At 39.2% G+C, this 13,965-nt stretch overlaps 1 protein-coding gene across 2 annotated transcripts in view; it reads left to right on the top strand.

The window, feature by feature from the left end:
* The window catches only part of DNAH6 (dynein axonemal heavy chain 6), a 242,122-nt gene that overhangs the window by 144,712 nt on the left and 83,445 nt on the right, over positions 1–13,965 (top strand). For both annotated transcript variants that reach the window (XM_042932835.1, XM_042932838.1), the window contains exons 42-46: positions 178–349; positions 1,462–1,608; positions 2,420–2,493; positions 4,167–4,321; positions 13,183–13,414. In XM_042932835.1, the coding sequence (XP_042788769.1) occupies positions 178–349; positions 1,462–1,608; positions 2,420–2,493; positions 4,167–4,321; positions 13,183–13,414 (780 nt within the window). The remainder of the gene's footprint in view (positions 1–177; positions 350–1,461; positions 1,609–2,419; positions 2,494–4,166; positions 4,322–13,182; positions 13,415–13,965) is intronic.

Here is a 13,965-nt window from a genome sequence, read left to right on the forward strand (position 1 = left end):
TCACCAATCTCAGAAGACGGGAGTGCGCCCACTCTAGGGGACATACTCTGAAGTGAATGGAAGAGTTTTATCACCCATATGTCCTTGCATTGGAATCCAACTTTCTAGTTATTATTAGGAAAAGCATCATCATAAAAAAAAAATTCTAACCCTCTCACATTATGTTTCTTGTTCTAGGCCATCTTAAATGGCTTCCTCAGTGACTTCCCACCAGCTGTAAAGCAAACCGCATCAAACATTGTAGAGGCTGCAGTTGAGATTTATAACAGAATGAGTGTTGATCTTCTGCCAACACCAGCCAAGTCCCATTACATCTTTAACTTGAGGGATTTATCCAAATGTGTACAAGGTAATGTATGGAACCCTCATTCTCTGACCTGCACCCTCCCTTCATTTCCATTCACCCCAGTCTCTCAGTAGAATTGTATGTACATGAGTGTCTGTGCCACACCCAGAAATCTCATTACATGTTCCCTATTCAGGTCCCCACCAAACCCCACCCCAGACTGACTACTTCACGGCTTCCCTCAGGCCACCAGCATCCCTTTCCATTTCTTGCTCCCAGCTGATGACCTGTCTTCTTATTTCACTGAAAACAATAGAAGAAATCAAACCAGACTGCCCCATCTTCCAACTCTCCTAGACAACCTGCATCTGCCTTCCCTCCTACTGCAATGGCTGACGTGTCCCTACTCGGACCACGTGCCAGTACTCTCTCTGACACTGGATCCCATCCTCTCCAGGCTACTCAGGGATTCTGTTCTTTTGTTGTATGACTCATCCTGTCTGCTCTCTACACCTGTGCGTGTAGTAAATGTGCTCCCTGACCCTCTCGGCACTGTGTTGTGGGAAGTGAAGGGTCCCCCATAGAGTGAACACTTGGAGGATTGCTATACATCACTGCTTTTGTTGTAACTTGGTATTATTACAACTATGTTTACAATTACAATTTATATTAATACTCGGAGTACTCAGAGTAATTTGAGTAGAAGCCAGAAGGACCAAGGGCATTTGGTGAGGACTGAACATTGGGAGAGAATGAGAGAGGGAATTGGTGTTCTGAAAAACAGTGTAAAGGTCAGGGGTCGGGGCAGCGGGGCAGGGGCGGCCTGGATGAATATATATGTATATTAAAGAGCTGTGACAGTTCTCACTTAACATGTTGCAACCCAACGTAATAATGAGATGAACGTTGCCTATACTGTGAAGTCTGACCACTTCACGTGTTCAGTTAAAGAAACATCACAAAACAAGAAAAAGGGGTTTGCCAGATAATGTGTCCAATTTTGCTTTCAAAAAGTGAAATCACCATTACTCTATGTGTGTATACCCATTGGGGAAGCACCCATTTCTGGTGGTGTGGGGATAAAGTTGGACTTAAGGACTTTCTAGTTAATTAACCTGTTACTAGATATTCCACAAATGTAGAATTTTCCCTTTTCCCTTCTCTTAAACAAACAGGTATCCTCCAATGTGATCCAGGAACAGTAAGAGAAGAAATACAGATATTTAGACTCTTTTGCCATGAATGCCAAAGAGTCTTCCATGACCGTTTGATTAATAATGAAGATAAGCACTATTTCCATGCTATTTTGACAGAAATGGCCAGTAAATATCACTCGTTATGTAGCTGTTCTTTTTCTTTCTTTTGGTGGGGTGGGGTGGGGGGGGACTGGAAAAGCCATTTGATTTCCATGAAGAAAAATTAAAATGAGCTTAGATAAGGTAAAGGAAAATGGGTTTCAGTCATTCATGTGTAAAAACATTTTTCTCTTCAATGATTCAAATATGTAGAAGTATATGAAATATTATAAAAATCGTTTTGTTGAAACTCAAGAAGAGTTAATATTTTAAATTCAGAAAGGGAATTCTAAGTAGAAAAGGGAAAGTTAGGAGAACCAGCATTTTGTCTGGTAAGAAGCTAGGATATTTCTAAAGTACCTCTTATTTATTAAATACATATTTAAAATTTTTTTTAATGTTTATTCATATTTTGAGATACAGAGTGTGAGTGGGGGAGGGACAGAGAGAGAGAGGGAGACAGAATCCAAAGAAGGCTCCAGGCTCTGAACTGACAGCACAGAGCCCAACGCAGGGCTCGAACTCACAGACCGTGAGATCATTACCTGAGCTGAAGTCGGACACTTAACTGACTGAGCCACCAAGGTGCCCTATTAAATACATATTTAATATCTATTATTTAATAAAATGTCTATTAACATTAAATATTCTTAATCTTAAATTCAGGAGATTATCAACCAAACTAAAATGTTATGGTGTTAACATGGCTTTCTCTCAGTTTCATTCGTACTAGTTAAGCCTTCTAAGTAAAGTAACAGCTGATATTATTCTGTATATCTTATTGAAGTATTGCATTCAAGCTTATCATATATTAAAAATTGATTTGTTTTTTGAATAGACAAACATTTTGGAATTGCAATTGGCCTGGAATATTTTTTGACAAAACCCATCATCTTTGGAGACTTTATTAAGGCAAGTATGTTGACTTGACTACATTTGAAGATTATAAAGTATTTACTATTTTACAGTTCAGTTTCATATTCAGCAAGAACTTTGCTACATCTGTGAAGATTAAAGATCAGGACCAAGGGTCAGCAAACTATGGCCCATAGGTCAAATCTATATTCCACTGCCCATTTTTGTAAATAAAATTCTATAGGAACACAGCCACGTCCATTTGTGCACTATATTTTTATGTGGTGGCTTTTGCATCACAAGACAGAGTGCAGTAGTAGCAACAAAGGCTATAATGACCTTCAAAACCTAAAATATTTATTATCTGGCCCTTTAGAGAAACAGATTGTTGACTCCTGATCTAGTCACATTTGTTTTGGCAATAGTTTGAATCAGAGCCCCATCAGGTTTTCAATTTGGAAGGAAGAAGAGAGAATTAGTTTCTTAACTCAGGACTGGAATCCCCCTTACTGTATTCTGTATAGCTGTTCAGCCTGTGCCTAAATGCTTCCAGCACTAGAAGCTAATTAGGTTACCAGTGCTGCCTTCTTCATTTCAGGGTAGCTCTCATTAATTGCAAAATTTTTCTTCCTCCTCAGTTTGTACCCCAATAACATGTACACACCAACCCTCTAGAACCACCTCCAATAAGCCTTCCATCTAACCATCCTACCTGTGTTCATTGATAACCATCTTGTATTTCCAAGTTGACTCTTGTTGGGTGCAACATTCCTAGTGTCTTCAAGAGGGCAGGGGCCATGTCTGTCTTGTTCACTCTAAATCTCCAGCTTCCTGCATAGAGCTAGGTATACAGCAGGCTTTCAAACAAATGAACAACTTGTCTTTCTATTACAAGTATGCAATTACCTCATCACCCTGTAACCCCTGACAAATAAAAAAGATAATTTGTGTGAAACAGATCTATTTAAATGTATTTAAAAACAAAGTCCAAAGTTTGTTTCCAGGTGGTCATTCTATTTCCTATGTGTTCCTACTGATCTAATTATCAAATAGGGGAATAAAGCAATAGGAAAAGAGCAGTTGGACCCTTCTTGCATTACCTATAAGTATTTTAATCAATGGCTCCAAATAAAAATGCCCCCAGGGCAGTTGCTACAGCAAAGAAAAGACATCATCAACAGGTCCAAACAGGACCTCACACAGGAACTCAATTCCTTATAGTTTACACCAAATTTCATTCCCAATAGTTTAATTAATGAGATGACCACTGGTAAAAACTACATGTAGTTCTGGCATGATTTTTTATAACCCTAACAGTCTGGCATGCATAATTTTCAGCCCATTTAGCTTTTCTGATATCAACAGGCTGAGAGCAAAAATATGAAACCACAATAAGGTACAGTGAGAAAGTATGAAAACCTATTTCTGAGCTCCTGTGTGGATTTTATAGCAAAGATTGCTAAAATTCCAATGTGCCATTTGAAGTTAAATGAAATGGATTTTCAGTTATCCATGAAAATCTGAGTTTCTTAGTCCCATTTCCTTGGTTTTGAAGCCTTGCTAATATGTACATTATATAATACAATATATAACACATATTCATATATATGCATGCAGATGATTAAATAGCAACATGGGTGAAAGAATATTACCTCCTAAGATTATGAATGTGTGTATTTCTGTATCATAACTGATCTAACTTGGTCCCTCTCCCATAAATCATCTTATAGTTTGGAGCAGATAAGACTGATAGGATTTACAATGACATGCCTGATATGGAGAAAATCGCGAATGTTCTACAGGACTATCTTGACGATTATAACCTTATAAATCCCAAAGAAGTAAAGTTGGTGTTCTTCCAGGATGCTATAGAACATGTTTCAAGGTATAGTACTATAGGGTGTCCAATAATACACTGTATTAAAAGGTAAGAATTAGGGTGTCTTGGTGGCTCAGTGGGTTGAATGTCCAACTCTTGATTTCAGCTCAGGTCATGGTCTCCCAGTTCATGAGTTCAAGCCCCACATGGGGCTCTACACAGACAGTGTGGAGCCTGCTGGGGATTCTCTCTCTCCCTTTCTCTCTCTGCCCCTCCCCCACTTGTGCATGTGCACTCTCCCTCTCTCTCTCAAAATAAATAAACTTTTAAAAATCTTTAAGAAAAAGTTAAGAAATGGGGTGCCTGGGTGGCTCAATCGGTTGGGTGTACAACTTCAGTTCAGGTCATGATCTCAGGGTTCATGAGTTCAAACCCTGCGTCGGGCTCTGTGCTGACAGCTTGGAGCCTGGAGCCTACTTTGGATTCTGTGTCTCCCTATGCCTCTCCCCCGCTAACGTTCTGTCTCTGTCTCTCAAAAATGAATAAATGTTAAAAAAAAATTTTTTTGAAAGGTAAGAATTAAGTTGTACAAAAGACTTTAAATAGATTTTCAGATGGACAAAGGCCTATTGGCAAATCTTGCTATAATGTAAAAGTTATTTTTTATAGATTTTAAATATAAACCGCATGAATTGGAACCCAGGGATTATTTTGATTAAATATTAATAGATTGTTTTTATTTGTTTTAAATGCCCTGTCTCATTATAAAAAAAAAAAAAAAGGATGTAAGGTAGTTTACAGAGATACATGTACAGTATAAAAAGGCTGATTATGTGTATGCCTAAAGAAATAAGGGGTTCAAGATTATAATGAAATGAGTGGAATCCAAGTATTGTAGACTCCATCTGCTTATAAGCCTGACTTTTACCCATTGCAAGTATCCTTTAAGGGATGCCCATGACAAATAGGTATCCAGCCTGAATATCTGCAGTCCTTGGGGAATACACCCCTTTTTTAAAATTTTAATTCCAGTATAATTAACATACAGTGTTGTATTGGTTTCAGGTGTACAATATAGTGACTCAATAATTCTGTGCGTTACTCAGTGCTCATCACATTAAGTGAATCCCCTTCGCCTATTTCTCCCACTCCCTGGACCCCCCTCTGCTAACCATCAGTTTGTCCTCTATATTTAAGAGTCTGTTTTTTGGTTTGTCTCTTGTTTTTCTTTGTTCATTTGTTTTGTTTCTTAAATTCCACATATGAGGGAAATCCTATGATACACCACTTTTTTAGGTGTTTTTGTATACTGTTGACAATTCTAAGTATTAAAATGACACTTGAAGGATGATACACAATTTGCTGCCTGTGACATCTGCTGTCAGTTCCATCCTGTGGAGCAGTAATAATAATGGCACTCGGTGTGAGTATGAAACAATGATATGGAGTATTGCGTTTCATCGTGATAACACCTCTCTGCGGCCCAGTATCATACTCTCTCTACAGATAAGGCTCCGAGAATGTTCCGGTGGTCTGTTGCTGTATGATAAGCCACCGTGACCCTTGGTAGCTTCATTATTTCCTGATCTCAGGTTCCCAGGGGTTCTGTCTTGGGTGTCTCAATGCAGTCAAAGTCACACAGCATCTGGAGCACATGGCGCACCTCTGCCTGTGTGTGCACTGATTGTGTCTCTCTAGCACAGCAGCATCAGAGTGTCTGGGCTTCTCCCATGGCTCAGGGCTCCGAAGTCCGGTGCCCTGAGAGTGACAACAGAAGCCAAATGCCCTCTCACAACAGCCTCGGAAGTCACATAACATCACTTATACCATACTGTTAGTCAAAGGAGTCGCACAGGCCTACCCAGTTGACAACAAAGGGTCAGAGACTCTGTCCCTTAACAGGATCAAAGAGCAAGTAGGACCAGAAACGTTACTGCAGCCATTTTTGGACAGTCCCGTGTACCACAGAAAGATTAGGTGGATTGTCCCAAGTCCCCTAGCTGGTGAGTCACAGACTGAGAATCGCATCCAGTCCTTTGGCTCTAACTGTGCTGCGGGTGCCTCCACCCAAAATGGATCCACTTTTTTCATTATAGCCCTCAAATATTTGAAAATTGTGACTAGGCTCCACTTAGCTTTCCCTTCTCTGAGCAGATATAACCCAGATCCTCCACTGTTGCCTGTTAGAGATTATTTTCAGCCTCCACATACTGAGCACTTGATAATTTCTCCATGTTCCACTTAAAACGTGATGCCCAGATTTGATATAGTATTCTGTGCAATCCGCAGTGTAAAGTGTGTGTGAGGACAGGATTTCCTGCAGTCTGCTACCATAGCAAGATTTTCACGGCTTTGTTTTTTTTTCCCTCGTCAACTACATTTTAGTGTTGGATCGTGTTAAGTTGGACAGTTAAATCCTCAGGATTTTTTTTCTATAAACCATAAGCAATCAATTGTTTTACCTTTCCTATACTTCTGCTGTTTAATCAACTCTAATTTGAGAATCTATTTTTTGTCACAACTCCAGTGTTATAACAATAGTTTGTCACTGGGTTGTTGAGATACCACTTGCTTCTTATCCTTCCCCCTGCCTACATACCCGCATGCTAGCTAGCTCCTAACAACTTTTATCCTATAGCTCACACTGGCCCTAAGCCTGGAAAAAAAAAATAATGGTCTAATAATACTCTGGTCTGAGAAACTTCCTGGAGAAGAGACCAGACTATAGGCAAAGTCTGCTTAATTGCATTTATAATCTTTGTTATTTTTATGAAAGAGAATCAGCAGGCCACTCAAGGATTGCTTAAAATATTACAGGAGGAAATGAAAAGCCATTTGTAGAATGGAGGAGACTTGGTGTTCAGATACACAAAGGGCTGCCATGTGAATTACAGCATAGACGTCTTCTTTTTCTAGGGAGGATCAGAAGGTAGGAATTAGAGTAAACAAATTTCTACTTGTAAGAGCTCTCAAATACCTACTGCTGAAGAGCAACAGAAAGGGCTTCATTATGAACATGAGTTATGGGAGAATTCAGTAATTTAGCAGATACTACATTTCCATTTGTTGGTGACATTTTACATTTATTTTTTTATTTTTTAATTTTTTGCATAGGATAAGTAGATAAAAGCCTTCCCAAACCACAAACATTTTTTTTTCTTTAGAGCCTGTGTTTTCAAAGGGCAATTTGCACCTGGGTATTTCCACCCATTACATATGCCCAGAGTTGTCACCACAGTACAAAGATGGTAAAACAGATCTCAATGAAAATGTAAGCTACTAATTAGGACAGCCATCTCTTGCCTACTGCAGTAGAGAAAATGGAATGCTGGGGGATTCCTAGTGGAGGGACTTTTCTATCTATTGATATGTAGGTTGGCAGAAAAAATAACACTGGGAAGCAGTGTTATTAAGTTATAAGCTTTTTGTTATTAAGTGCTGTAAGATTTTTTGTTTCCAATAATATCAGATGAAAATAATCAAAATACTGTACTGTACCTGAAACAAGGAAAGAGTAACATATAAAGTGCAAGATTTTTTAACAGTCAATATTTCATCCACTGTGGAACACATGCACATTATGGAAAAAAACAGCAAAACATTGTTACATATCCCTTTACCTCTCAATATTATACCAACCTAGGTGACTGAAGAGAAATAAACAGATGATGTGATGTGTCTTCTGTTTAGTGTGCACTGTGACAGAGACAACCATGGAAATAGTGCCTACATCATCTATTTGCTTACTCAAGGGGAGGAGTTGGCAAAGGATCCTAGAGAAGGGCCAATAGGAAATATTTTGGACTCTGTGGGTCATATGGACCTTGTCACAACGACTCATTTCTACCACTGAAACACAAAAGCAGCCACCTTCAGTAAATGAATGAGTGAGCATGGCTGCATTCCAATAAAACTTTATTTATGGACACTAATATTAGAATATCATATGATTTTCACATATGAAAATATTACTCTTCTTTTGATGTTTTTGTTAGCCACTTAAAAACTACAAAAACATTCTTAGCTAATAGGCCATAAAAAAAATTTTAAGGGGCTCCTTGGTGTCTTAGTCTGTTAAACATGGGACTCTTGATTTCGGCTCAGGTCACGATCTCACAGTTTGTGAGTTTGAGCCCCGCCTCAGGCTCCACACTGACAGTGCAGAGCCTGCTTGGGATTCTCTCTCTCCCTCTCTGCCCCTTCCCTGTGCATGTGTGCTCTCTTTCTCTCTCTCTCTCTCTCTCTCTCTCTCTCCCTCTCCCTCTCCCTCTCCCTCTCCCTCTCCCTCTCCCTCTCCCTCTCCCTCTCCCTCTCCCTCTCCTTCTCCCCAAATAAATAAATAAACTTTAAAAACACAGTGAAGGGGCAGGATTTGGCCCACACACCATTATTTGCTGACCCCTGTCCTGGAAAAAGCTGTGTTATCGAGGCAGTCAGGGCAGGGAAAGAGCAGACTGGCCTGAGGGACAGAAGAAGGTATGAAACTGAAAGAGACAAATTTGAAGGTTTAATTCTTATTTTAGAAGATCCCAAATAATGACTTAGAAGTCTACTTCACCCTGGAGGAGCACTTTTCAATGTAGACTTCCTGTTCTATGCTCATGCTACATAGCTCCTATCCCCTGCCACCAAAGATAATGGTGCATAGGAGCTGTTTGATCAATGTTTTCTAAGTCATAGTGTTTAAGATCTGGAAGTAGAAGTTGGTTACTTCAATATAGATGATTTGGTAAAAGTGTACTGAATTTCAGAGGGAGATTAAGAAATGGCATTTGTCTCCCTTTTTCTTAGAAGTGTAATTTTATTTATAAAAATTCATATCACCAAGATCTTTTTGAGGATAGAACTATTGCAGAAAAAAAGGCATCTTTGTATTTCCTACGAGGCAGAACTACATCTACAGTTGTCCTCCCCTTATCCACAGTTTCGCTTTCTGCAGTTTTACTTACCCACAGTCAACCTCAGTGAGGAAGCAGACGACCCTCCTTCTGATGATTCGTCAGAAGGTCAGTAGTAGCCTAAGTCCAAGTCACAATGCCTACCTCATTCACCTCGCTTCATCTCATCACATAGGCATCTTATCTCAAATCATCACAGGAAGTAAAGTACAATGAGATACTTTGAGAGAGACCACATTCACATAACTTTTATTATAGCATATTGTTATAATTGTTCTGTTATTATTATTGTTGTTAATCTCTTACTGTGACTAAATTATAAATTAAAATTTATCAAGTATGTATGTATAGGAAAACTAAGGTTTGATCCTACCCATAGTTTCAGGCATCCACTGGGATCTTAGAATGTATCCCCCATCACTGAGGGGGGGAACTACTGTACTTTGTGATTATTTTTCTGATCATATGGTAAACATACTCATTATAGAATTTAGAAAAACATTCATAATTTCACCTCCTCACCCAGCGACAACCACTATTAAAATTGTATGCTTCTTTCAAATATATTTGTAAGTATATAGAGATTTTTACAAAGTTGTATTATGGCACATATTATTGAACATCATGCCTTTAACACTTATATTACATTTGCCTCCAAAATCCTATATAATTAAATACTATTTTAAAACATGGCTTTAATGGCCACATTTATGACATCCTAACGTATTTTCTGTTCCTTTTTAATGCAACTTCTTTCTGTTTCATGGTCTCCCTCTCTCTCACTCTAACGATCTGAAAGGATTCTATTTGCAGCTAGCTTTAAGTTTTGTTTTCTAATATTGTTAGTATGATAGGAAAAACATGAAAGAACTAAATATCCATCACTAGGGAACTGGCTAAATAAGTATGGTATATTTGTTGCTGTATTTACTAGCATGAAAATGTCCATAATACATTATCTAGCAAAACAATCATAAAACAAAATGTAATTAGAGTTTAATCCCATTTTTGTAATACACACATACAAGTCAACATACATAAATTCACTGAACAAATGCTGATGAAGCCCCTACTATGCTAGGCACCGTTCTCAGAGATCAGAACACCCAGGCCCTTGGGGCACCTGGGTGGCTCAGTCGGTTGAGCATCCGACTTCGGCTCAGGTCATGATCTCACGGTCTGTGAGTTCGAGCCCCACGTCGGGCTCTGTGCTGACAGCTCAGAGCCTAGAGCCTGCTTCGGATTCTGTGTCTCCCACTCTCTCTGCCCCTCCCCCGCTCATGCTCTGTCTCTCTCTCTGTCCAAAATAAATAAACATTAAAAAAAAATTTTTTTTAAAGAACACCCAGGCCCTTGTGATAGAGCTTACAAATGGGGAAGGCTTAGCACTTGTTTTCTCCCCTCAGTTACAATGACTGTGTTTTACTTTCATAATTTAAAAAATAATAAAGCCATTATCACTTTCAAATATTTGAACCTAGTCTTTTCTAATTATTAGAATTTTGAATAAAATTAAGATAGATACTCAGACACACAGGCAAACTTCCTGTTAAAAGGGAGAGAGAAATTAAATCTACCGTTATAATTCTCCCATGCTTTCCTAGTTTCTGATAACCCAGTCTGAAATTTTAGATAAATCGTGATGTAATTAAAAAAAATTATTTTTACAGTTTGTATCTTCTTTTTAAGAGGAATTTATCGATACTATCATCTTTTTTATCATCTTAACAATAGTATGTGGACTCGACTCATACACACTTCTCACTTTATACTGACATCTCTCTCCCTTTCTTGGGTTTTTTTAGTTTTATCTATACTTCTTGGGGCACCTCAGTGATTCAGTTGGTTAAGCGTCTAACTTTGGCTCAGGTCACAATCTCACCATTCATGGGTTTGAGTCCCGCATCAGGCTCTGTCCTTGACAGCTCAGAGCCTGGAGCCTGCTTCGGATTCTGTGTCTCCCTTGCTGTCTGCCCCTCCCCTGTTCATGTTCTCTCCCTCTCTCTCAAAAATAAATGAACATTTGGGGCGCCTGGGTGGCGCAGTCGGTTAAGCGTCCGACTTCAGCCAGGTCACGATCTCGCGGTCCGTGAGTTCGAGCCCCGCGTCAGGCTCTGGGCTGATGGCTCGGAGCCTGGAGCCTGCTTCCGATTCTGTGTCTCCCTCTCTCTCTGCCCCTCCCCCGTTCATGCTCTGTCTCTCTCTGTCCCAAAAATAAATAAAAAACGTTGAAAAAAAAAATTTAAAAAAAAAAATAAATAAATGAACATTAAACAATTTTTTCTTTAGTTATACTTCTTTATATATCTTCAAGAAATCTTTTAGGAAGGTTTAGATGGCTTATGCTCTGAGCAATAACATGACAGCTTTCCCTCTAACCATTGTCTTATGGAATGTCATCTTATAAAATAGTCACCTAAGGCCAGCCTGAAATTATTTGTCCCTTTGGGAGTAATTTGTCTGCCTTTTAGATGCTCACAGTCTCTTCAGTTATGTCTAAAATATAGATTTCTATATTTCTATTTTATATGTATGCATGCACCCGTATTTTATTTTATATTTATGTATCTTCTAGAAAATCTTTAATGTTTTGCCTCTCCTCTCTGGTTTTCTTTCCTGACCCTCAGGGACTTCAAATCTATGGGTTCCGCTCAGGGGTTTCTTCCTACTGTTTCATCAGCTGTCACATCAGTTCTGTCCCCTCCGGTCTCTCCTTCTGCACTTCCATTTGTGTGGCCTCTGGGATCACACTTGTTTCTCCTACATTTGTCCTCCTTATCTCTATTCTCTTGTCATTGTAATGTCATTATCTTTCTTCTCTGCATTCTGGATAAACTCCTTGAGTTTGTCTTCTACTTCACCTATTGAATTTTCCACCTATTTCAAATTCCCATTTTCCTATTTGCAAGGCCCGTGTTCCGCTGAGGTTTTTTGTTGTTTATTTGTTTTAATATTTATTTATTTTTGAGAGAGAGAGAGCATATGAGCAGGGGAGGGGCAGAGAGAGAGGGAGACAGAGAATCCGAAACAGGCTCCACACTGACAGCTGAGAGCCCGACACAGGGCTCAAACTCAGGAATCTCGAGATCATGACCTGAGCCAAAGTCAGACGCTTAACTGACTGAGCCACCCAGGTGCCCCTCCACTGAGGTTTTCAATTTGTTCATCAGATTTTCCATCTCCAATGTTTGCTAAACTCAGCTTTTCCCCGAGTGTTCACTCTAGTATCACCATAGCAGTGCTTTTCATATTCTTGTTGTCAACGTGAATCAGAAATTTTCTAAAATGTTGTCAATATCTTAGATTAAATTCATTTCAGGGCATTCCCACTGAGCTCCCCTTCTGAACCGCACTGTCTTTTCCTAGACCCAGCAGTATTTCTGTATTTCTGCTTGCTCCTCCTTATAAATGAAGCCCTGGGCTTGTTAATACAATGGTTATAATATAAGCAGTGGCTTAGATCAGCCAAGGTTCTGACAAAATCCTTCACACTTTAGAGAAAGGAGAAGAGATTTTCTTTTACTCTGCATTTGCATGACCAAGGCCAGCAGCCTGTGAGAAATGGGAGAGATGGACACAATGAAAGCTCAGCAGGTCTTTCCTCCCAGCCATGAACTTTATTTATTTATTTATTTATTTATTTATTTATTTATTTATTTATTTTGATGTTTATTTATTTTTGAGAGAGAGACAGAGTGTGAGCAGGGTAGGGGCAGAGAGAGAGGGAGACATAGAATCCGAAGCAGGCTCCAGACTCTGAGCTGTCAGCACAGAGCCCGACACGGGGCTCGAACTCACGGACTGTGAGATCATGACCTGAGCCGAAGTCGGACACTTAACTGACTGAGCCACCCAGGTGTCCCCCCCCCCCCCACCCCCAGACATGAACTTTAGCCACACCTGCTCTTTCCGATGGCCTTTTGTTCAGGGAGTATTCCCCACTGGCCACTAGCGGTCCATACTGGGTCAGGCCCTCTGATCCACATCTGTACACTTGAAATACGTCTTTCTCTGCTTTGTTGCCTGCAGGATTGCCCGCATGATTCGTCAGGAAAGAGGCAATGCGCTGCTCGTTGGAGTAGGAGGCACTGGAAAACAGTCTCTTACAAGACTTGCAGCTCACATATGTGGTTACAGATGTTTGCAAATTGAACTGAGCCGAGGATATAATTATGACAGCTTTCATGAAGACCTGAGGAAGTTGTACAAACTGGCTGGTGTGGATAACAAGAATATGGTCTTCCTCTTCACTGACACCCAGGTACATGTTTAAATAGCTAAAGTACAAGTGTTATGATCACAAGTGTGCTTTGAATAGTTTGTATGATACAGTGCAAGGAATTGCTCCCTCAGATAACAGATGTCTTGGACCTTGTAAAAGACTTTTATAATACATTTTCATTTATTTTACCAACTGTTGTGTCACCCTTTAAATTCTAAGTAAATATGATCAAAGGTTAAGGGGGTAAGAGAAGTTTGAACTTTTCTTTGAGAAGGACATGGATAACAAAAAGTAATAAATTGTTTCTATAGCAATAAGTATAAGGAAATTATACCCTAACTGAAATCAATTAGGGAAATATGCTTTACCCAAGAAAAGGAAAATAACAATAACGATGGCTGTTTTAGTGTTAAATTAACTTTAAAATTAAAATGGGATTTTATCTATGTCTATAAGAACAAATGTAACTGTTCTTGAATTTGTTCTAAACAAGAAAATTTTCTACATTGACTACACTTAGGCATTTTAACATGAGGGAAAATAAACCTCTATAGAAATCAGCCAAGCAATAAAAAAGTAATGGATCTGAT

This window comes from Panthera leo, chromosome A3 (genome assembly GCF_018350215.1).
Source record: "Panthera leo isolate Ple1 chromosome A3, P.leo_Ple1_pat1.1, whole genome shotgun sequence".
Taxonomy (NCBI): domain Eukaryota; kingdom Metazoa; phylum Chordata; class Mammalia; order Carnivora; family Felidae; genus Panthera; species Panthera leo.